Source organism: Oncorhynchus mykiss, chromosome 16 (genome assembly GCF_013265735.2).
Source record: "Oncorhynchus mykiss isolate Arlee chromosome 16, USDA_OmykA_1.1, whole genome shotgun sequence".
Lineage (NCBI taxonomy): Eukaryota > Metazoa > Chordata > Actinopteri > Salmoniformes > Salmonidae > Oncorhynchus > Oncorhynchus mykiss.
In genome coordinates this window covers 59558187-59581127 of record NC_048580.1, presented here as the reverse complement: position 1 = coordinate 59581127, position 22941 = coordinate 59558187, and the positions used below count along the sequence as shown (strand labels likewise).

The following is a 22941-nucleotide window of genomic DNA, read 5'->3' as shown; positions in this document are numbered from 1 at the left end:
TGCCACTCCCTGAGTGTATATGAGTGTGTGTTCTGTTTCTCTCTGCCACTCCCTGAGTGTATATGAGTGTGTGTTCTGTTTCTCCCTGCCACTCCCTGAGTGTATATGAGTGTTTGTTCTGTTTCTCCCTGCCACTCCCTGAGTGTATATGAGTGTGTGTTCTGTTTCTCCCTGCCACTCCCTGAGTGTATATGAGTGTGTGTTCTGTTTCTCCCTGCCACTCCCTGAGTGTATATGAGTGTGTGTTCTGTTTCTCCCTGCCACTCCCTGAGTGTATATGAGTGTGTGTTCTGTTTCTCCCTGCCACTCCCTGAGTGTATATCAGTGTGTGTTCTGTTTCTCCCTGCCACTCCCTGAGTGTATATGAGTGTGTGTTCTGTTTCTCCCTGCCACTCAGAGTGTATATCAGTGTGTGTTCTGTTTCTCCCTGCCACTGTTTCTCCCTGCCACTCAGAGTGTATATGAGTGTGTGTTCTGTTTCTCCCTGCCACTCAGTGTATATGAGTGTGTGTTATGTTTCTCCCTGCCACTCCCTGAGTGTATATGAGTGTGTGTTCTGTTTCTCTCTGCCACTCCCTGAGTGTATATGAGTGTGTGTTCTGTTTCTCCCTGCCACTCCCTGAGTGTATATGAGTGTGTGTTCTGTTTCTCCCTGCCACTCCCTGAGTGTATATGAGTGTGTGTTCTGTTTCTCCCTGCCACTCCCTGAGTGTATATGAGTGTGTGTTCTGTTTCTCCCTGCCACTCAGAGTGTATATGAGTGTGTGTTCTGTTTCTCCCTGCCACTCCCTGAGTGTATATGAGTGTGTGTTCTGTTTCTCCCTGCCACTCCCTGAGTGTATATGAGTGTGTGTTCTGTTTCTCCCTGCCACTCCCTGAGTGTATATGAGTGTGTGTTCTGTTTCTCCCTGCCACTCAGAGTGTATATGAGTGTGTGTTCTGTTTCTCCCTGCCACTCAGAGTGTATATGAGTGTGTGTTCTGTTTCTCCCTGCCACTCCCTGAGTGTATATGAGTGTGTGTTCTGTTTCTCCCTGCCACTCCCTGAGTGTATATGAGTGTGTGTTCTGTTTCTCCCTGCCACTCCCTGAGTGTATATGAGTGTGTGTTCTGTTTCTCCCTGCCACTCAGAGTGTATATGAGTGTGTGTGTATTTGATGAATAATAGATGAGGATATAGATTGCTGAGCTCAGCTCTGCAGCTCTGGTCCACTGACCCAGTTAACACACAGGAGAGCACACACACAGTAACCATCGTCTGACCTGTCATGCACTGCCTTGTCCGCCAGTCCACCTATCAGATTCCAGCCTACCATGTTCTCACACACATCCTCCTATCAGAGAGCATCATTTTAGTCTCTAAGGCCCCTTATCCTATCCCCAATATCCTTCAGGATGTGCATATATGAAGGGACCGAATAGGCGTAAGTAATAGGTGTAAGTAATATTGAAGATCAATCTCCTCTTTCTTCTATCTTGCAAGTACAGTATATGCACTTAGTCTGGCCCACAACGATCCTATTAAATTGATTGTTCTAATGTAATTCTATGGCCTCGCCCAGTATGCTAGCCTTGGTTCCAATTGCTGTTGCCGTCAATCATCCATCCCCGTTTTACCATTCCTGTCCTTTCATCTCTTGTCTTTTCCTCTCGCCTCACCCACTCACACGTGTGTCTTTATGTAATGTCTCAATACAGTTATGTATTGGGATATAGATGTGTGTTAGATCTGACACAGGTGGAACAATAATGGAAGAATGTAATAAAGAAAGAGGAATGTTGACAGGAAATAGCTTTGGTCAGGGACACAGACCTGGCTACTCAGACCAAAGGCATTCTAGAATGGGCTCTAAGGCAGATGGTCCCAGACGGTCTGTATACGTGTGTGTCAGGAGAGATGGAACTGAAAACAGTATCCCAGAGATGGTATGCATTGCTTTTGGAATAGCACCACCTAGTGGTCACCAATGCATCGCTCAACTCCCTCTCTGTCTCTACATTTTTTATTTAACCTTTATTTAAGTAGGCAAGTCAGTTAAGAACAAATTCTTATTTAAAATGACAGCCTAGGAATAGATGGTTAACTGCCTTGTTCAGGGGCAGAACGACAGATATTTTATCTTGTCAACTCGGGATTCAATCTAACTCTGGGATTCGACCTTCTCCCCTTCTCTCTTCTCTCTCAATCCCCTCCCCTTCTCCCCCTCTGTCTCTTCTTCTCTCTCGATCCCCGCCCCTTCTCCCCCTCTGTCTCTTCTTCTCTCTCTACCCCTCCCCTTCTCCCCCTCTGTCTCTTCTTCTCTCTCTATCCCCGCCCCTTCTCCCATTCTGTCTCTTCTTCTCTCTCTACCCCTGCCATTCACTCTCTGTCTCTTCTTCTCTCTCTACCCCTCCCCTTCTGTCTCTGTCTCTTCTTCTCTCTCTATCCCTCCCCTTCTATCTCTCAGTCTCTTCTTCTCTCTCTACCCCACCATTCTCTCTCTGTCTATTCTTCTCTCTCTACCCCTCCTCTTCTATCTCTGTCTCTTCTTCTTCTCTCTCTACCCCCTCCCCTTCCCCCCCTCTGTCTCTTCTTCTCTCTCTACCTCTCCCATTCGCTCTCTGTCTCTTCTTTTCTCTCTACCCCCGCCCCTTCTCCCATTCTGTCTCTTCTTCTCTCTCTACCCCCTCCCCTTCCCCCCTCTGTCTCTTCTTCTCTCTCTACCCCCTCCCCTTCCCCCCTCTGTCTCTTCTTCTCTCTCTACCCCTCCCATTCGCTCTCTGTCTCTTCTTCTCTCTCTACCCCCGCCCCTTCTCCCATTCTGTCTCTTCTTCTCTCTCTACCCCACCCATTCTCTCTCTCTCTTCTTCTCTCTCTACCCCTCCCCTTCTATCTCTCAGTCTCTTCTTCTCTCTCTACCCCCTCCCCTTCTCTCCCTCTCTCTTCTTCTCTCTCTACCCCCTCCCCTTCTCTCTCTGTCTCTTCTTCTCTCTCTACCCCACCCATTCTCTCTCTGTCTATTCTTCTCTCTCTACCCCTCCTCTTCTATCTCTGTCTCTTCTTCTTCTCTCTCTACCCCCTCCCCTTCCCCCCCTCTGTCTCTTCTTCTCTCTCTACCCCTCCCATTCGCTCTCTGTCTCTTCTTCTCTCTCTACCCCCGCCCCTTCTCCCATTCTGTCTCTTCTTCTCTCTCTACCCCCTCCCCTTCCCCCCCTCTGTCTCTTCTTCTCTCTCTACCCCCTCCCCTTCTCCCCCTCTCTCTTCTTCTCTCTCTACCCCCGCCCCTTCTCCCATTCTGTCTCTTCTTCTCTCTCTACCCCTCCTCTTCTATCTCTCAGTCAATTCTTCTCTCTCTACCCCCTCCCCTTCTCCCCCTCTGTCTCTTCTTCTCTCTCTACCCCGCCCCTTCTCCCCCTCTCTCTTCTTCTCTCTCTACCCCCGCCCCTTCTCCCATTCTGTCTCTTCTTCTCTCTCTACCCCTCCCCTTCACCCCATTCTGTCTCTTCTTCTCTCTCTACCCCCTCCCCCTTCACCCCATTCTGTCTCTTCTTCTCTCTCTACCCCCTCCCCCTTCACCCCATTCTTTCTCTTCTTCTCTCTCTACCCCCACCCCTTCTCCCATTCTGTCTCTTCTTCTCTCTCTACCCCTCCCCTTCACCCCATTCTGTCTTTTCTTCTCTCTCTACCCCCTCCCCCTTCACCCCATTCTGTCTCTTCTTCTCTCTCTACCCCCTCCCCTTCACCCCATTCTGTCTTTTCTTCTCTCTCTACCCCTTCCCCCTTCACCCCATTCTGTCTATTCTTCTCTCTCTACCCCTCCCCTTCTCTCTCTGTCTCTTCTTCTCTCTCGATCCCCGCCCCTTCTCCCCCTCTGTCTCTTCTTCTCTCTCTACCCCCTCCCCCTTCACCCCATTCTGTCTCTTCTTCTCTCTCTACCCCCGCCCCTTCTCCCATTCTGTCTCTTCTTCTCACTCTACCCCTCCCCTTCACCCCATTCTGTCTCTTCTTCTCTCTCTACCCCCTCCCCCTTCACCCCATTCTGTCTCTTCTTCTCTCTCTACCCCTCCCCTTCTCTCTCTGTCTCTTCTTCTCTCTCGATCCCCGCCCCTTCTCCCCCTCTGTCTCTTCTTCTCTCTCTACCCCTCCCCTTCTCCCCTCTGTCTCTTCTACTCTCTCTATCCCCGCCCCTTCTCCCCCTCTGTCTCTTCTTCTCTCTCTACCCCTCCCCTTCTCTCTCTGTCTCTTCTTCTCTCTCTACCCCTCCCCTTCTCCCCCTCTGTCTCTTCTTCTCTCTCTACCCCCTCCCCTTCTCCCCATTCTGTCTCTTCTTCTCTCTCTACCCCTCCCCTTCACCCCATTCTGTCTCTTCTTCTCTCTCTACCCCCTCCCCCTCTGTCTCTTCTTCTCTCTCTACCCCTCCCCTTCACCCCATTCTGTCTCTTCTTCTCTCTCTAAACCCTCCCCTTCTCCCATTCTGTCTCTTCTTCTCTCTCTACCCCCTCCCCTTCACCCCATTCTGTCTCTTCTTCTCTCTCTACCCCCTCCCCTTCACCCCATTCTGTCTCTTCTTCTCTCTCTACCCCCTCCGCTTCTCTCCCTCTGTCTCTTCTTCTCTCTCTACCCCCTCCGCTTCTCCCCCTCTGTCTCTTCTTCTCTCTCTACCCCCTCCCCTTCACCCCATTCTGTCTCTTCTTCTCTCTCTACCCCCTCCCCTTCACCCCATTCTGTCTCTTCTTCTCTCTCTACCCCCTCCCCCTCTGTCTCTTCTTCTCTCTCTACCCCTCCCCTTCTCCCATTCTGTCTCTTCTTCTCTCTCTACCCCCTCCCCTTCACCCCATTCTGTCTCTTCTTCTCTCTCTACCCCCTCCGCTTCTCTCCCTCTGTCTTTCTCTCTTTTTTTCTCTCTCTCTCACGCACACGTTTTTTTTTAAATTTCATGACCTATAAAGTAAACCAGACCCAGCTTTATGCACTGGTACCCAGAATGACCCAGCTGCTACAGTACACACCAGTCTGTCCTCCTGACCTACCATTTGGGAAGCCCTGTGCTAGATTTCTACACTTACATTACCTCTCCCAATGGTAGCCTGCAGTACTGTACAGTATCATCTAGAGGGCGCTGTAGACTCACTCTGCTCCCTGTCTCAAGTGTCCTGGCTTAGCTGGTAGCCCAGTTCACACTGTAACTGGTTGAACTGTTCAGAACTGGACTGGCTGAATCCTCCCTCCAAACCCTCCCTATAGCCCACCTACCAGGGCTAATGAAGAGGGGCCAGCTGGGTCAATATTGGAGCACAAGTGGGCCATCAGGACCAGGAGAGGGGTGTTTGGGGGGCTGATCAAACCGTGTAGGGACTAAAGGTTTTTACAGATTGTCCTAGTCTCTGTGTCTTCCTACCCATTAATAGGCTGGCAGGGTGTTGCGGCCAACACACTTCCCCTGCTATACACTGTATTGTACATGGCCAGCAAGGCATTATGGGATAGCGACCCCTCTTTATCTGTGTTGCATAATCAGGATGAGATGGGTTTAAGCAGGTGTAAACAGGACCGGGTCGGGTAAATACTGACCATAACCACTAGGCACACACACACACACACATTTGTTTCACTATCCTTTGATTCCCTTTCAAAATCCTATATTCCCTAACCCCTAAACCTAACCCTAACCTTAACCCCAAACCTAACTCCTCAATCTCAAATTCTAACCCTAATTCTAACCCTAACACTAAACCTAACTCCCAAGCTTAAAATAACCTTTATCCTTGTGGGGACTGGCGAAATGCCTCCACTTGTCCGAATTGTCCTTGTCTTACCATCCTTTTGAAGACAAAAACACACACACACGTATGAGCATGCATAACCACACACTCAACAGGACACCTTAGCTCATACACATGGGCTGTATGTACAGGACTACTGACACACACCCATACTATAGGAAACACACAAAATCACCACCTTGCGACCGTCACTGTAATCTGTGACAAGATGTGTCTCTTTAGCACACCGTAGGTAAACCTGTATGAAATTCCCTATTGGTGAGTTGAGTCAGGGTCACTGTGTTCTAATCTACCACACCCAACTGCACCGAGGCACAGTGGCTAGGCCCAAAACCTTTGCTAGATACAATCTGTGCTCTACTATGTTCACATGTTCAGACCAGCTCCTCAGAGCCTCCTTTATGGATCCAGTTTTTCATAGTGGGCATTGAAAACATATTATTCACTTCAGAAGGTTGCGCCTATTCAATTCCATATCACCCGCCAGAGAATGGAACTGAGCAGTAAGCCTGTGTTTTGTTGTTGGTGGTGTTTCTCTGGTCTTGCTGTTTGGGTCGGCCATAAGAACCATGGCTGCGTTTCGTCCTTCAGTCATAAAGCCTCTAGTAATAATCTGCCCAGTGGTTTATGTAGCTCCTAGCCAGCCCATTAATGTGAGATGAGGGGCTGGGGAGCCTGTTCTCAATGGGGAGGATATTGTTTAGATGGCCCTGAGATTGGGTCTCCTCTCCTAGGGGCTTGAGGACCAAACAAAGCTTTCACTCTTCTCCCTTTATGTAACCTCCAACACACACACACCCATCCTGACAACTCATAACCTATCCACATGGTGGGGAGTTTATGGATCTCAGTCTACATCTCACTCTTTTTTCTGATTGTTCTCCCTTTCCCTCACTCTCCCTCTCTTTCTCCCTATCCTTCTCTTTCGTAGTTGTCCTCTATTCCCTCCCTCCCTCCCTCCCTCCCTCCCTCCCTCCCTCCCTCCCAATCTCTATTTATTTTACATGTTCTTCATTTTTCATGTTCTTTATGCCCTTCTTTATTTCTCTCTTCCTTCTTCTCAGTCCAGGGCCTGTAACTGTTCTGTCTGTGTTGTCCCTGGGTTTCTCTTTCTGGCATGTTCCACCCTGGCAGCTGTTCAGGACTTGCTTCTCTCTTTGGAATCAGAATGAGGAAGATGATCATTCTAGGTTGTGGTTGTGTTTCCTGGCTGAGGGCAGTCCTCTGGATTTCACATGCCCCAGAGCCTTCTATTCTGGAAAACATCCCCTTGTACTCTGGAATCCAGAGCCCTCTATTTAGAGAGCCTCTGCTAAATGCTGGAAGCATCCTCTGTGTCATGACACTGTGGTGTTAGTATAGCCAGTGACGAATACATAGCCAGTGACGAATCAGTCAGATGATTTCATGTTTTGTTCTGGTCTATTCCAATATTATTCTAGCTCAGCTTGTCTTAATACATACATTCTCATTCACTACGTGTGTGTGTCCAAATGGGTCAATGTTGTGGCTGCTGGATAAATATCCCAAAAGCCAATAAAATGAGACAGGGCTAAGGCTTATGGGAACAATGGCTAGCTATAGAATTAGGTTTTGTTTCTCCCTGGCCTGATAAACACACACCCCTACAGCCTGTGGACAAAACAGTCCATTAAACACAGCTCTGTGTTTAGAGGGTAATTCCACTGTAGCAGAGTGATGCTGACTCAGATTTAACACTTGAACATGTATGCAAACAAAAACCAATGGTTGCTAAGCTAAACCATACAACACTATGCACAAGGACGACTTTTAACCATTCCCGCTGAGAGTTTACAAAGACACATTTACTTGGGGGGAAAAAAATTGGTAACAGAATGACGACACAAACAGTACAAACACAAAGTCATTCTGTTACCAAACTTTGCATCTGCGCTGTTCTTTCATGTGTTACCTACCATCCCACTATAAGGCCCTATTGGTTTGTGGCAGTAAACTCTCTCTTTGTCAGCAGTATCTGTATCTTATTGCCCCAGTCCGGCTCCGGGTTGACGTGAACCCAATACACAGATCTAGGATCAGATTTCCCTCCACCAATCTCAACCTTATCTGTTCAGGGGGAATTATATCTGATTCTGTGTCAGTAGTTAGGGGAAACTTCAACCACTCCCATTCATGCAGCACCTGAGGGAGGTGACCCATAGTGACTGCTTCAGGAGCACTGACGCTATACGCTTCACTGAGGTGACATAGCTACTCTGCCATTTATGGTGGTGCCACCAAGGAATGTCGCTAAAGAATGTCCTGTTTTGTGGACTATCTTTTGAATGCCTTTGGCTTGTTTTACAGAATGACTAAATAGTTCCTGACTCACTCAAAAGACCTGGATATTCCCTGGGTTACATTGATAGCTGCTCAAGTAGCTTGGTCTCCTAAGAGACAGACCTGGGACTGCAACGGCACTCAATTCAGCTGTGGAGAATGTATGTGATGTCAGCTCTGAAAGCATCTGGAAACCAGTTAGGTCAGTCAGACTCCAGAACTGGTCTTTCACTGACTGATACATTGACACATATTAATGAGAAAAGACTAGAAAGCATTTCTGTTAGTATGTTTGTTTGATTGTTCTGTATAAAGTGTATGTGATCACGTTCCTCATTGTCTTTACATATTGTGGGGGGGGCTTAAAATACCCATAAGTCCCCACAAGGATAGTAAAACATGAAAATGTATGCCTTGTGGGGACATTTACCACATCCCAATGAGGACAAAGGCTATTTTAAGCTTGGGGGTTAGGTTTAGGGTTAGTGTTAGAATTAGGGTTAGGGTAAGGGGTTAGGTTTAGGGTTTGGGTTAAGGTTAGGGTTAGGGTAAGGGTTAGGTTTATGTTAGGTGTTAGGGAAATGAGGAATTTGAATGGAAATATATTTTAGGTCCCCACGAGGATAGAAGAACATAACTAGGTGTGTGTGTGTGCGTGTTTGCGGGCATAAGTATGTGTGTATGTACGTTTAAGTAGGCCCTTTGTACCAGGCCAGCTCACCTTGTTTGACTGAAGAGATAACACCTGTTCTGTAATGATGTTGAACAGCACTTGGGCAATTCCACGCTAACGGAATTATGATTTCTGATTTTTCTCTTTCTAGTGTATTCCAACACTAAAAACCATTGATTTCAAAGTTTAACAAACCATACAACTCTATGCACTTGAACTACTTTGAACCATTTACACAGAACATTTCACAAAAACACATTTATGGGAAGAACTGTGCAGATACAAAGTTTTCTCCCCCTCAGGTTTTTATGCAACCACGTTTTACAAAAACTTCTAAATATCTGCTCAAAATTAAGATTCAAAGATGTCGGCAGAAAGAATGGGGTGTGACATGACACCTTGAGTTTAAAATGATATATTTTGGTTATTGAACTACATTATGTGAAGTGGATTTACATCCTGGATCCCTGATCTGTACAAAGTAGAAGTGCATAATTATGAATATCATTCTGTTCATGGCGATTTATCCTAAATAGGTACACAAAGGTTGAAATATGCAATATACTTATTTTGCATATTTGGGCATTCTTCTACATACTTATTGTAATGAGCTTCGCTCCAAACAAGACCACATTTGGTTGGTTTGGTCCAGACCAAATCTGAAACAATCATAGACATCTATGTTTCATAAGTTTGAACATCACAGTAAAGCACAGTAGAGTACAGTAGAGTAAGCTAAAGTAGATATGTTCAGTACAGTAAGGTACAGTAAAGTAGATATGTTCAGTAGAGTATAATACAGTACATTATACTGTACTCTTCTCTAACATGTCCTACTCTACCTTTCTTTACTGTACAGTTATGTTCTGTACTGTACTGTTCTCAACTGGACAGTGCTGTCCAAACTTGTTAAACATAGTTGTCTATGATTGGTTAAGATTTGGCCCGGCCAGGGCGGACTGACCAAATTTCAACTACTTTTCAACATCCATGGACGTGCTGGGAGAGTTGACATTAATTGGAGAGAGAAGAGAGAGAAATAGAGTGGGAGAGAGAGATGGAGAGAGAGATGGGGTTTTCCAGACTGTTGTCACACCCTTGCTTTGACCACCAGATGACAGAAAGAGAAAGAAAACAGTTATGAGCTGAACATAACAGTATGCCAGTGGAAGGGAGGACAGTAGCAGGTGACCCAACTGTGGTTTGGGATGACTATGATTTCCCATTGTAGCCAATTTAACTGCAGTCATTTTCTGTAATTCCGTTATCGATTTGGTTACAGAGTTTTAATCACTTAATAATTAATAAACAAATCTGATATCAGTAAAAACACTACAACTATTTGGTAGGTCTACCTTTACTTTTTACTTCTGTGAACTTTTCTTATCCTCCCTCATCCTCCCTCAAGAAATTTGAAAATATCTTAAATATATGTGGGTTTTTGGTAACGGAATTACAAGGCACAAGGCAACGTTTCTTAAATGTAAAGAAGGCAAATAGTTTCTCCAAAACCAAGTATAAGTGTTGATATTAGTTGGCAGGGGTCTTCAACATTTATTCTGTTTTGATTTATTTCTGATACCTTTTTAAGACTTTTTCTGGTAGGTGTTTTATAAGACCCCTTTTCCATCTGTTTGACCAGAAATCAAAGCCTTTGCTTATTCCACATTTTTAGGGTGGAAAATTGTTGAAAAATGTATATGCCTTAATAATAAAAAAGTCAGGCAAATAAACTCTTCGCTTTCATTTGACGCCCAATTTGACATGCTCCTCTAAACGTCATGTTGGTGCTCAGGGGTCCTTTTACATGGAAATGCACCACTTCAGAGGCTTGAATGAATGGTCGTCGTTGACAGTGGATAGCAGATAAAGAGAATATTGCTTTAGTGATGGTGTCACGTTCTGACCATAGTTCTGTTATTTTATTCTTTGTTTTAGAATGGTCAGGGTGTGAGTTGGGGTGGCCAGTCTATGTTTGTTTTTCTATGTTGGTTTTTGTGTTCGGCCTAGTATGGTTCTCAATCAGAGGCAGGTGTCGTTAGTTGTCTCTGATTGAGAATCATACTTAGGTAGCCTGGGTTTCACTTTTGGTTTGTGGGTGTTTGTTTCCATGTGAGTGTTTGGGCCACACGGTACTGTTTTGGTTTTGTTAATTCACGTCGTTGTTTTGATTCAGTGTTCAGTGCTTTCTTTAATTAAAATCATCATGAAGACTTGCTGCGCTTTGGTCCGATCCTTACTCCTCCTCAGACGAAGAGGAGGAAAGCCGTTACAGATGGGCAGTTTGACAATAGGCCTGTCTGTGTCTTTGGTAATAGTGCAGGGGGGTTGATTTATAAAGCCTGCAAGCAGCCATGTGCCCACTTTCATTCATCACACACACACACACACACACACACACACACACACACACACACACACACACACACACACACACACACACACACACACACACACTCCCAGAAGCCTCAGAATAACTGAGGCCTACTCTTATGTAAGCTGCCTTTCCCCTAAACTCTAGCCTCTCTCTGGGTGTGGGTCCCTCCATTCCCTTCCTCCCTCCCCACAGTCCCTCATTAAAGCCTTTTATTCATCCCCCTGCCCTCCCTCCTCCTTCTCTCTCCATCCTCCTCTCCCTCCCTCAATTCATTTCTGTACAGAGGCTCTTTGGCAGCCCCCCTCCTGCTTCCCCCCCCCTACGTGCCCCGCTTCGCTTCTCCCCCTAATTGGTTGTGAGCCGTTGGTACACACACACACACACACACACACACACACACACTTCTGCATTACGGTCTTGTTGGTCATATGACTGTATGATCTGAAAAGGGGTTTATGGTGTAGCTGTTTTTCAGCTAAAACTGATTCTGTTTCCTCAGATAGAAAACCTAGTCAGCCTTAATCAAATGAACAACACTGGTTTTGTTTAGTACTGTGACATCATGTTTTCTACAGTATGTGGAATGTGGATGTGTGTTGAGTGACATCATGCCCAGTGGCAGTATCCAGTAGGAACAGAGATGAGATCATAGGCTTCTGATGCAAGGCTAATTGGGATTTCAGGCAGATGATTTTCTAAGAGATGTGTTAAAATGAAAGCAGGGCATTCTGACTGTGAGAGTTGATTGGCTGAGAGTTTAATTTAATCAAAGCTCATTGGTTGTGGTATGCAGGCTATGTGAGGTAGTTGTTTTCAGTGTGCTTGCTGTCAGTGCTCATTGGCTGTGACATTGAACCTGTGGAAGATAATTGGCTCAGCCTTGACAGTTTGTTTCTACCCGTATGAGATGTTTTCTCCATCAGATAGCCAACTGCGGAATTTCACTGGCCCAAAAACTGTGTCAGAATAAAATACTTTCCCTCTTCACCCCTCCCTGTTCGCTCGCTTCTCTCTCTCCCTCCCTCTTGTTCTTTCACTCACACACACAGTGACAGCTCCTGGAGGGCTCTTTTCTCCTCCCTGCTCCCTCGATCCCCTCACATCCGTCCTCAGGGTCTGTCTTTCTCTCTTTTTCTCCCTCAGTAGATTTTACACCCTGTGGACTCTGAAAACTTGACCCTGCGTTCAAACTGCAGTCAACTCTGCCTTCGGTTAACCCTACCTTCAATCTTCTGTCAGTCCTTCCTTCAGTTAACCCTGCGTTCAAACTGCAGTCAACTCTGCCTTCGGTTAACCCTACCTTCAATCTTCTGTCAGTCCTTCCTTCAGTTAACCCTGCGTTCAAACTGCAGTCAACTTTATTCAGTTCAACTGTCACTTCTTGTCATTCTGAGCCTTCATCAGGACCACCCGACGCTGCGAGGAGTACTTGTTCTTCCAGGAGCGCTGTGCCCTATGGTGTTGTGTTCGCTGAAGCATGTGTGTGTGTGCTCCATAGGCTTGGCGTTAGCTGGACTCTCTCTCCTCTCTGTAGGCTGTGTGATCAGTGAAGCATGGATTCAGCAGAGCTGCTGCTCTATCAGTCTCTCAGGCTGCCAGCAGGACAGGCTGATAGCAGGACAGGCTGATAGCAGGGTCTCCTAGGGTTGTGGACTCCGTGGTGACTGTGGTCTCTGGATTTCGTTCTCTGTCTGAAAGTGGTGTCTGGTGTTGGATGGGCTGGTTGAGCAGTGGACTCTGCTTCTGATGAAGGCCTGTGCTGGACAGTGGACTCTGCCTCAGTGGATCTTGATACATTCCTTTGGCTTCTTTGTCTAGTGGACCTTAGACCCTCTTTTTTTATTCCCTGTGTGAAGTGGACTTTGTTCCAAAAGGACCTGTCAGTGAGTCTGTCCAATGTGGCTGTGGCCATCTCCTATGGGCCAGACTGATGCCTCCTTTCCCTCTGAGGTGTCAATGAGGCTGTGTGAGGTTCCATGCACCTCCCCATCATGGAGGTCATCTTCAACCTGATAACTGCTGACCCCTCTCCACCTCCTTCCCCCACAACCGTGAGTCTCCATCTGTATACAGCGTGTGCCTGTGTGTGTGTTCATCTATGTTGGACCTCACAGCATGTGCACGTACATCTCTAAATGTTGTCGTTCATTATATATGCATGTGTTCACATCCATGTGGGTATCCCTCCAAATGCAGCGTCTATGAGTGTTAATGTGTCTACAATGTGTCAAAGTGTCCTTGCATTACATGAACCAGTACATGCCCATGTTGAAATTCTAACAGCGCATTTGATTTAAAAGCTGTGAGTTGCGGGTGGAGACCAGAGGCCTGTACTGAGAGGCTTTGAGAGGACGTCATGGGGACTGAAAGCCTGTGTTGTGATGGCTGGGCTGGGCTAAGCCATAATGTTTCAACAGGCTCCCAGTTTAGTTTAGTTTAGTCTTGTGTGGGTTTTTTCCTGTTGGAAGTGGACACAACAGGCTTTTCTCCCAGACCCTCTGAATTCCTCCACACAACAAGAGTTAGCTGCTGGTGAGCTTGGTGTGTGTGTGTGTGTGTGTGTGTGTGTGTGTGTGTGTGTGTGTGTGTGTGTGTGTGTGTAAATCACTGCATGCCCAGCGTCACACAGAGTTATGTAATTGTCCCTAGCTATTGAATGGCCCTCATTGTTGTCCGATTGGAACCCTTTAAAGACACAAAAAGCCGATTTCCATTCAAAACTGTCCTTCCTCAATATCAGAGCTGCTTCATTTGGCAGGGCTGGGTGGGAACTGAGACCATCAGGAAAGAAGAGGAGAGGAGGAAAAGGGGAAGAAAAGAGCAAAGAGAGTATACATTTGGAAGAAGAGCAGAAGAGGGATGAAGAGAGGAGAAGGGAAGAGAGGAGGAGAGTCATGAAGACTGGGAGTGGAGAATGGGAGAGGAGAGGCATTGGGAACTTGTGTTGATGAGTTTGGCTTGCTCTGCTCTAGAGAGGGGAATTCCAGATCCTTAGCCCAACACAGTGTCTCCCAGTCTGCCAACTCATAGTGAGCTATGCAGTAAGATCTCCCTAGTCCTAGAATAGCCCTACACTGTAAGGTCTGCTGTGTACATTCTACTGCTAAATCATTTATTAAGATCATTTTGACATGGAACACTCACATGCTCTGATGTTCTAGCTAGACTTAATTCAGGTGTCCTGAGGTCTTGGCACACTCACACACTCACTCACTCTCACACACACACATCAGTCTTGTCAGTTCTAATCAGTCCTATCAGATCTGGGATCTCTCTGAGTCAAGAACTTCCTTAACCTGTGAAGGTTTCATTGAAACATATTGTATCTTATCAATTTTTGAGAAAGAAAGCCGATATGACAGAGTTTGAGTGAATAATGTTCTTGTGAATCCTTTGTGTCTCTGTAACTCTTTTGGGCTGTTTACCAGAACAGTTAGGAGGACAGAGTTTATTTGTTGTGTTTGGTGTCATGACTGAGTGATCAAGTTTCAGCTGGATTAATCATACTCTAATTAAAGATGGGTTTCTATGGCAACCCATACGATTATGTTCATTTCCCAGCGTTATCAGATGCAAACATGTTGAATGAAGAAGTGCCAGAATTTCTCATTAGCACACACAAACATATGGACATAAAAACTGCCAAATATGCGAAGCAAGGCTAAAGAACATAAAATGTAATGTGAGGTAAAGACCACCCTCAAGACTAGATCAGTATAAAAGACCACAGGCCTCATTTATCAACCGTGCGTATGCTCAAATCTGTGCGGAAACTATTTCCACGCGGTGTGAGATAAATCAATATGAATGTTTGCTTGAGAGTGTGTGTAAATTTACTCAAAGCCATTACTATGCATAGGCACAGTGCCAAGTGGTGGGAAAGGGAACTGTTACAATAATCATCCATATAAAGTGCAGTAATTTGTTAAATTAGAGGCACGTGTGAAAGTGAAACCATTGAAATGCTATAAAAGACTGAGATAATGGGAAATCAAATGAGATGAGATGGCTGATCTTGCTCTGTTGAAAGATTAGGCATTTAACAGAGATGGTTGATCTTGCTCTGTTTTGGCAATTCACAGAGAGCCTGTTTTTAGAGACAGGTGGGACTTTTTTTTTGCAGAAGGTACAGATTGACTCATCAGATATCGTTTCCAAAACCAAACTTATAAGATTGTTGCGAGGATTTAAGACCTACTTTAGAAAGGCACATGTCATTCCGGTGCACATCCAAGTGCTAATCAACCATCAGGTTTTTGGCAAAGGGCACTTTGATCAGCATCTTACAGCCCTCTATAAGCCAATGTTTTGGATGCAATCATCAGCAAAATGAACAGTTACATACAATTTCCATACACCATCGCACAACAGGTTGAAGTCTAGGTTTTTTTGTTGCCATTCATGGATTCCCAAATACAAATGGAGCAATGATAGGTTATGTGATGCGCAAAAGACACTGCTGAATGTGGTGGTCAGGTGGAACGCACGACTCGTTCATCCTGCAGGACAGCAATGATGACCTATAGGCCTACACTCTTAGAAAAAAGGAGCTATCTAGAACCTAAAAGGGTTATTTGGCTGTCCCCATAGGATAACCATTTGAAGAACACTATTTGGTTCCAAGTAGAACACTTTAGGTTCCAGGTAGAATCATTTTTGGTTCCATGCAGAACCCTTTCCACAGAGGGTTCTACCTGGAGCTAAAAAGGGTTCTACATAGAGCCAAAAAAGGTTATTCTTTGGGAACAGGCGAATAAACCTTCTGGAACCCTTTTTTCTAAGAGTGTACAGGAAGGAGGGAGTTGTTGAGGATGGATGGCTTATTGGTGAGTGTTGCCTACTCATTTGAGGTATATTTACCATTGCTAAAGCAACGTGAATTGTCCTAATGCTCCTCTCTTTGTAGCTATGTTTTATTTTTACTGGTCAAGCCACAACTGAGCGAGCCAAATAAAACCTTTTGGTTGTATTCAATCTCTGACACTAGCACCCCTCTTTAAGTCTCTTAAAAGTATTTTTGTTAGCTTTTTTTGGTTGCACCATTGTATTTCATGATATGGTGTTGTATATTCCCACAGGTTTTAAATAGACGATTTTGACCATATATGGTTAATTAGAGGTGTTTTGGAATTCAAATAGTCAAGGTTGTGGACAAGAACTGAGGCTGAGAACAATTGATATTTATCAGTGGTTATCTCCTACTGGTGTGCGTATGATACTTGTAGGATTGTTTAATAAATCACACTTTTTCATTGTGTACTAATGTTCTATTCCATTTGTAAGTAGTATTTTAGAATAGGCAATATTGATAAATGAGGCCCCAGATGAGTAAATATCTGACATGGGGTGGATCTGGAGATGGCCTCTCACGTCAGCATCTCTCTGTTGGCTAGGCTCCCCACTTGTGCCATCAAACCCTTGCAACCTATCCAGAACGCCGCAGGCCGCCTGGGGTTCAACCTTCTTCAAGACCCTGGTGCTTGGCTACAGAGCAGCAAGGGGAACTGCCCCTCCCTACCGTCAGGCTATACTCAAACCCTACATCCCAACCCGGGTACTCTGTTCTGCCACCTCTGGTCTCTTGTCCGCCCCACCCCTATGGGAGGTCAGCTCCCACTTAGCCTAGTCAAAGGTGTGATATGTGATTGTCCCACCTAGTTATCTTTAGATGGAATGCACTAATTGTAAGTCACTCTGGATAAGCGCATCTGCTAAATGACTAAGATGTAAATGACCCAGAAGCCATTAGGGGTATTTCCTGGTGTCCATCAGGCAGGTCAACCAGATACTAGTAAGATTAGTGTTCATCTGTGGGGCGGGGATCCACCCAAACCTTCCCCCAGCCTCCCTAACAGGGTGTGCCTGTTTGTCCAGGGACTGGTTGGTTGTGTAACAGCTACTGATCCAGGCAAAGCCGGTCAGCACCCTAAGAAACCAGGACTGGCTTACAAAGATCCACCACAGGCCTGGGAAATGTCATAATCCTACACACACACACACACACACACACACACACACACACACACACACACACACACACACACACACTTACAACACTAATGTTTATAAAACACACAGCGCACGCGGTAAGACCACATACCGACCCCGCAGGTCAGGACTGTCTCTTACAGTAAGTGGTTCACTGGTGGGGTCACCCTCCTCTTATAGAAGTAGTCCTGTCATCTTTCCTCTGCCCTCTCTCACCTCTCCTCTTGACACCACTTACTCTTCTCCTCTCTGTATTCCCCTTCTCAAACCTCCCCTGTTACACTTATCTACACAAAGACACATTCCTATCAACATTTCTGATTCCGATCTGTGATATGGTGGGTTCTGGGAGATTGAATTTAAGCATGTTTAGTTGAAGTCTAGATGTGTAGAGAAAGTGATTCAGGTGTAGATCTTGCATAATCATGTGAATGTGAAATCCTTGTTAAGATATGGATATGAAGTTGGGTTTTCTTCTGTTATGTTTAGCACTGGGTCATGAGGCTTGAATAAATATCAGTTATGAAATTCTACTGCATATGTATATTTAGAATAAACTGTATTACAGCATGACTTTGGCCAACTTTACACCTGGGCTTAAACTGTTTGGAATGTCAACATTGTTGACCTAGAATGAAGCCACAAGACTAGTCTCTCTCTCTCTCTCTCTCTTTAGTTTAGTTTATTTTTTATTTTTACAGGGACAGTGCACATTAATCAACGTTTCAGTAAAAGTGCCGGTTTTAGCCAGCCGGCTAATTTTCAACTGCAGTCCCTGGGCAGGTTATTAAAAACAATTACAATATAGACAATAGCAACATAGAACAAGCAAGACATAGCAACATAGGACAAGCAAGACATAGCATACAGACAGAGCAACATAGGACAAGCAAGACGTAGCATACAGACAGAGCAACATAAAACAAAAAGCAGCAAGACAAAATTCTTTCTCTCTCTCTCTCTCTCTCTCTCTCTCTCTCTCTCTCTTTAGCAGTCAGGTCATTGAGTGTGCGGGTGGGTTTGAGCATTAGGGTAATTAACAGAGTTTTACCTGTACAATTTTTTACTGTACTATGTTTCATTTCCAGCCTGGGGTAACCTGTGTTCTCTCCTTGGGTTTCCCTCACAATCTCACATGCAGCGAAGGTACAATGATCTTCTGGGTTCACCTTACTGTATGCTCTGATAAGTGTGATACATGCACTAAACTTGAGCCTGCAGATGGCCAGAGACATTACACACTCTTAAAAAAAAGGTGCTATCAAGACCCTTAAATGGTTCTTTGGCTGTACCCATAAGTGAACCCTTTGAAAACCCTTTTTGGTTGCAGGTACAAACCTTTTGGGTTCCATGTAGAACCCCTTTTACAGAGGGTTCTACATGGAACCAAACAGGGTTCTATCTGGAACCCAAAAGGGTTCTCCTATGGGGACAGCGGAAGAACCCTTTTGGAACCCTTTTTTCTAAGAGTGCAGATAATGCACGTGAAATGGGGAACTGCAATTCACTTCGATTTTTGCACTTACCCACTTACTGGTATGTGCACTGATAAGGAATCTACTTATGGCTGACGTGTTAGTTAGGCCAGGGCTACAGGGAATAAATAGGTCCAATGTTTGACACACATACTCTATATCACACCATATCATGTACAGTATATCGTATTGGAACCTATGATGCAGTCAGGGATAAACGTTGCACTATAATCTGAACTGTATGTGCTGTGTGCATGTGTACTGTATACAGACAGAGATATACTCCGTCTAGGTGTAAACAGTAAGGTGTGCTCGTCACAGTTGTATTGAATTTGGAGAGAGTATATTTTCTTAGTGGCCAAGTACATCTATCTAGCTCTATCTTTCTCTTTTTCACTCTCTTTCTCTCTCTCTCCCTTCCTTCCGCTCTCTGAGGAGATGTTGGCTCAGACTCGGATCATATCTAAATGACTGAATTTCACACTCCAGATTAGTTTCATAACCTTTTACCCCTAGCTTCTGTGGATCAGATGGAACACTGTCACTATGGTAATGTGTTCTGAGTTGGTGTGGATCTCTAGGGCATTTGGAGGAATCTGCTTTTATACAGCCCTTATTAGAGTCTGTCCTCCCTTCTAGCTCATAAATTGTTTATCAAGATAAAATGTAGGTCATACTCTGATAGAGGAGATGGGCATTATGGAATAATGACAGATTATCATGCTCCTTTTGCTGGTGTGTGTGTGTGTGTGTGTGTGTGTGTGTGTGTGTGTGTGTGTGTGTGTGTGTGTGTGTGTGTGTGTGTGTGTGAGAGAGAGAGAGAGAGAGAGAGAGAGTTAGTCCCATGCGTTCTTGCATCTGTACCACCTATATAGTCTTGCTTAGTGTGCATTTTTGGCCAGGTTTATGGGAGTGGATGGATTACTCCTGTGCCAGTCTGTGAGTGTCTCTGAGCTCCTCCTTATCACAGGAAAGCTTGTATCTCTGCGTTGCTTTTCAGGGAACTCTAGGTTCACTGTGGTCAGCTGACTCAACCATTGCTTGGCCTCTCTCCTTTATCTATCTCATAGTTAGCGGCCAGATAGTTATTTTAGTGGGCCGTTTCCAAGGCCACAATTAACCCGTGTCATCATATCTTTGATCTCACTTCTGCAGTTAAAGATATGTAGCCTAGTCTTATCATTGATGACGCACTAGTAGCCTATTGTATGGGGGTGGGGGCACTGTACTGAGCGGTATATGAAAAGCTTGGGCCTCGTGATCATATTCCAGGTGGCTGAGAATGATGAGTGGAGTAGTTGGTGAGATGCAGCAGTGACCATGATGTTGCGTCAATAGTGTTCATAATGGATATTGGACAAACGGATGATCTAGATAAAGGCCTATGGATTCTCAACAGAACACATCATGTAAGTATATGCGTTATTGTAACATTGACTTGTAAAATGCCCCTACCCAGGTCACTAGTCAACGTCTAACAACAAGTACATATGTGGTGCCAGTCAAATGTGTTAAATGTAACATTCGATGCCATTGCTGCCCTACTCTACGCACACGGCAGAAAAGCGTTCTCTGATTCATATCCTTGTCAGTCGGTGGCGTGACTCAATTGGACTTTTCACTTCAGCTCAGTTCTGGCTCCAGGCATAAGCGACAATTAGCTTAGGAACTCAACTTACAGTTGAGTGTTAGAATAGTAGAATACACAAGGTGTAAGTTAAGAATGTGGTTGTGGATCAGCAGTTTTTCTCTTGTTTTGTCAGTCACTGACAGTCACTCAATTAGCCATGTCAGCTAACAATTCTTCCATTGTGAAATTAGTCTAGCCAGTTATCTGAACTTGTAGTAATCATGGCCGAATACTGAGCGGGCACGCATGGCATGTGCCCAGGGACCCTGACCTCCAGGGGGCTCTCATTGATTTTGTAAGTCACTCTCACTCAGATATCATTAACATGGCATAAGTCATTGCAAAATGGTTAGAATTGGGGGGGGCAAAAAATAATCCTTGCCAGTTGGGGACCCTGACTTACAATATAGGTTCAGTGAGACTGATCCTCTGACACCTCACAGTTCAGCTGTCACGAGTCGCTTCCAATTCCCATCACTGGTGGTTCATGGTAGCCGTAACATCTGTTAAAACGAAGAATGCACTTGGCATCTGAAATGCACCCGATCCAAGTCATGGGCATCAACCTCACTCCACAGGGGGCTATTTCACACTTTGTTGTTGTGTGTGTGGGTGTGTGTGTGCGTTTGTGCGGCATATCTGAAGATGTCAGCCTGGTTGAGCTTGCCCCGCTGACACCTCTCTTCAGCGGCAGCTTGGCACAGAGAGAGAGGCAGATGAGGGACAGGCAGAGATTTGATACAATCTCATTTCCACACCCAGCAATTTGTGCATTGTTCTGCCTTCTGCACTCTGTTGGTCAGTTTCTCCACCTCTGAGTTAATGACTGTTTCATCAACTGTTTTCAGAATGGAATGATTAAACCCAGATTAAATTTGGTTTTTATAGAAATAGTTAACACCAGGGGGTTTGTTTCTGTAAATGGGCTACATGTAAAGGTCAAAAGGTTTTTATTTTCCTTTCCCCCTTTTTTGGAGAACATCCTATGTTCCATTTTTTTCTGAGAAACAATTTGCATTGTGCAAGTCTTGTCTTTGCCCTTGAGATTGAGCAATCAATATTTCGCAAACTGATGTTGAGGATATGATTAATATTCTAATGTGACAGTGAAAAAGAGAATATTGAGAAAGAAACTAATATTGAAGCTAAACTGGGATACTGTGTTCAAATGAGGAATGCATTTCTCCCCCCTCATAGCCATTCATATTTATCTTGAGACATAAAATCCTTTTGTTCAACTCAAACATTTAAAAAAAATGTCTCTCTATGCACCTGAATTTACCAAGTTGCTTGATATAAATAAAAATGAACAATCGATCTTTGTCGCTGACCAAAGTACTGTTTTTGAACACTATCATCGGGACACGAGTGGTTAATGGTTGAAATTTGAGCACCTCTTGCACTTGGCTCGAGGCGGGATTGGAGGATGATGTCACCTCTGTCGCGCGACGGGGAGGGAAGGAGAGTGGGAGGAGCGTCGGGGAGAGGAGGATAGCCAGTTTCAGGTACACTTAAACTTTCACAAGTTTGGAGTGTTGTGTTGCGAGAAACCGGCAAAGCCTCGGAGCGGGATACATTGGGATTTTATAAAAGAAGCTGCTGGACAGATAAACTGACTACGGGAATAAGGGAAAATGCATTGGGAACAAGTACTCCGATTGACGAATGGCAAGGTGAGATAGGCTACGTTTAAAAGGACAAGGGACATCGAAACCAAAATCTAATCTATCAGGTGTATTGGTTTCAATAGATTGCGCATTGTAGTTTTGTAAAGGTGTCTCAAACACCGGAAGCTGTGGTTACAGTGTGGCGCCTGTGCTCAATTAGTCATATTTGTGCAGGCAGGTGAGCAACTGGCCGGTTTTGTATGTCTCAACTTCGACGTGCAAATACTTCCCAGTAAGCAAAATGAAGTTCAAAATAAGTATTTTAGACGTATTTTCTAGACTTTGACATCACGTGCATTTCAGGTTTTAAGTGAAAGGCTTGAAGACTTATTTTCTAGATGTTGAAAATATGTCTTATACACACATTAACAAAATACATCTTAAATTAGTGTTAAATTGGTATTTTCAGTACATCGAAAATACGTACTTTCCGGACATCGAAGCGACCTCTTATATGGACTTTGAAAAGTCTTCCTTTTAGAACTTTGAAAAGACACGTTCTTGGGATGTTGAAAATATGCATTTTTCAGTCATTGATTCAAATTTGAACTACACATACATTCTGAATTAAGTAATCATTCAATCACCATAATATAGAAAAGCGGAGCCAACTGTACATAGCATCGGAATATTATTATTATTGCTCCCACCTGCCATTTGCACTTAAATTATAGAATACTTAATCTACAATAACATTCTCAGTAACGGTTATAGATGTGTTTTATTATCTTGCTATGACTACGATATATTGTTGTTTATCTACCTTAGTTGAATGCACTAACTGTCAGTCGCTCTGGATAAGAGTGTCTCCTGAATTACCAAAATGTAAATGTAAAAACAAACACGTGTAAAGCATGCTGGGTATTATTCTAATGAGCTCCTCCCCAAACAAGTGGGTCTGGTTGTTACAGACCAGATCCAAATCTTAACAAATCATAGATGTCTAGTGTACTAACTACTGTACTACTTTACAAAAAAATGTAGTATTGTCAGGATACCAGAATTTTGACTTTGATACTGGCACCAGGTTTAGTATCACAATACTTGATACCATCACGATACTCAATA

General features: G+C 44.6%; 1 protein-coding gene across 7 annotated transcripts in view; it reads left to right on the top strand.

Annotated features, from left to right (window-relative positions):
* LOC110492431 (transmembrane and coiled-coil domains protein 1) overlaps window positions 1-22941 on the top strand; it is a 99342-nt gene that overhangs the window by 59601 nt on the left and 16800 nt on the right. The window contains exon 2 of one of the 7 annotated variants that reach the window (XM_036947426.1): window positions 19849-19985. The exons of 4 other annotated variants lie outside the window; for them this stretch is intronic. In XM_036947426.1, coding sequence (XP_036803321.1) covers window positions 19923-19985 — 63 coding nt within the window. In that variant the 5' untranslated portion in view covers window positions 19849-19922. Of the gene's footprint in view, window positions 1-11937; window positions 13165-19848; window positions 19986-21668; window positions 21880-22941 lie in introns of those variants that run through there. 2 more of the 7 variants (XM_036947425.1, XM_036947427.1) reach the window with 2 other exon arrangements.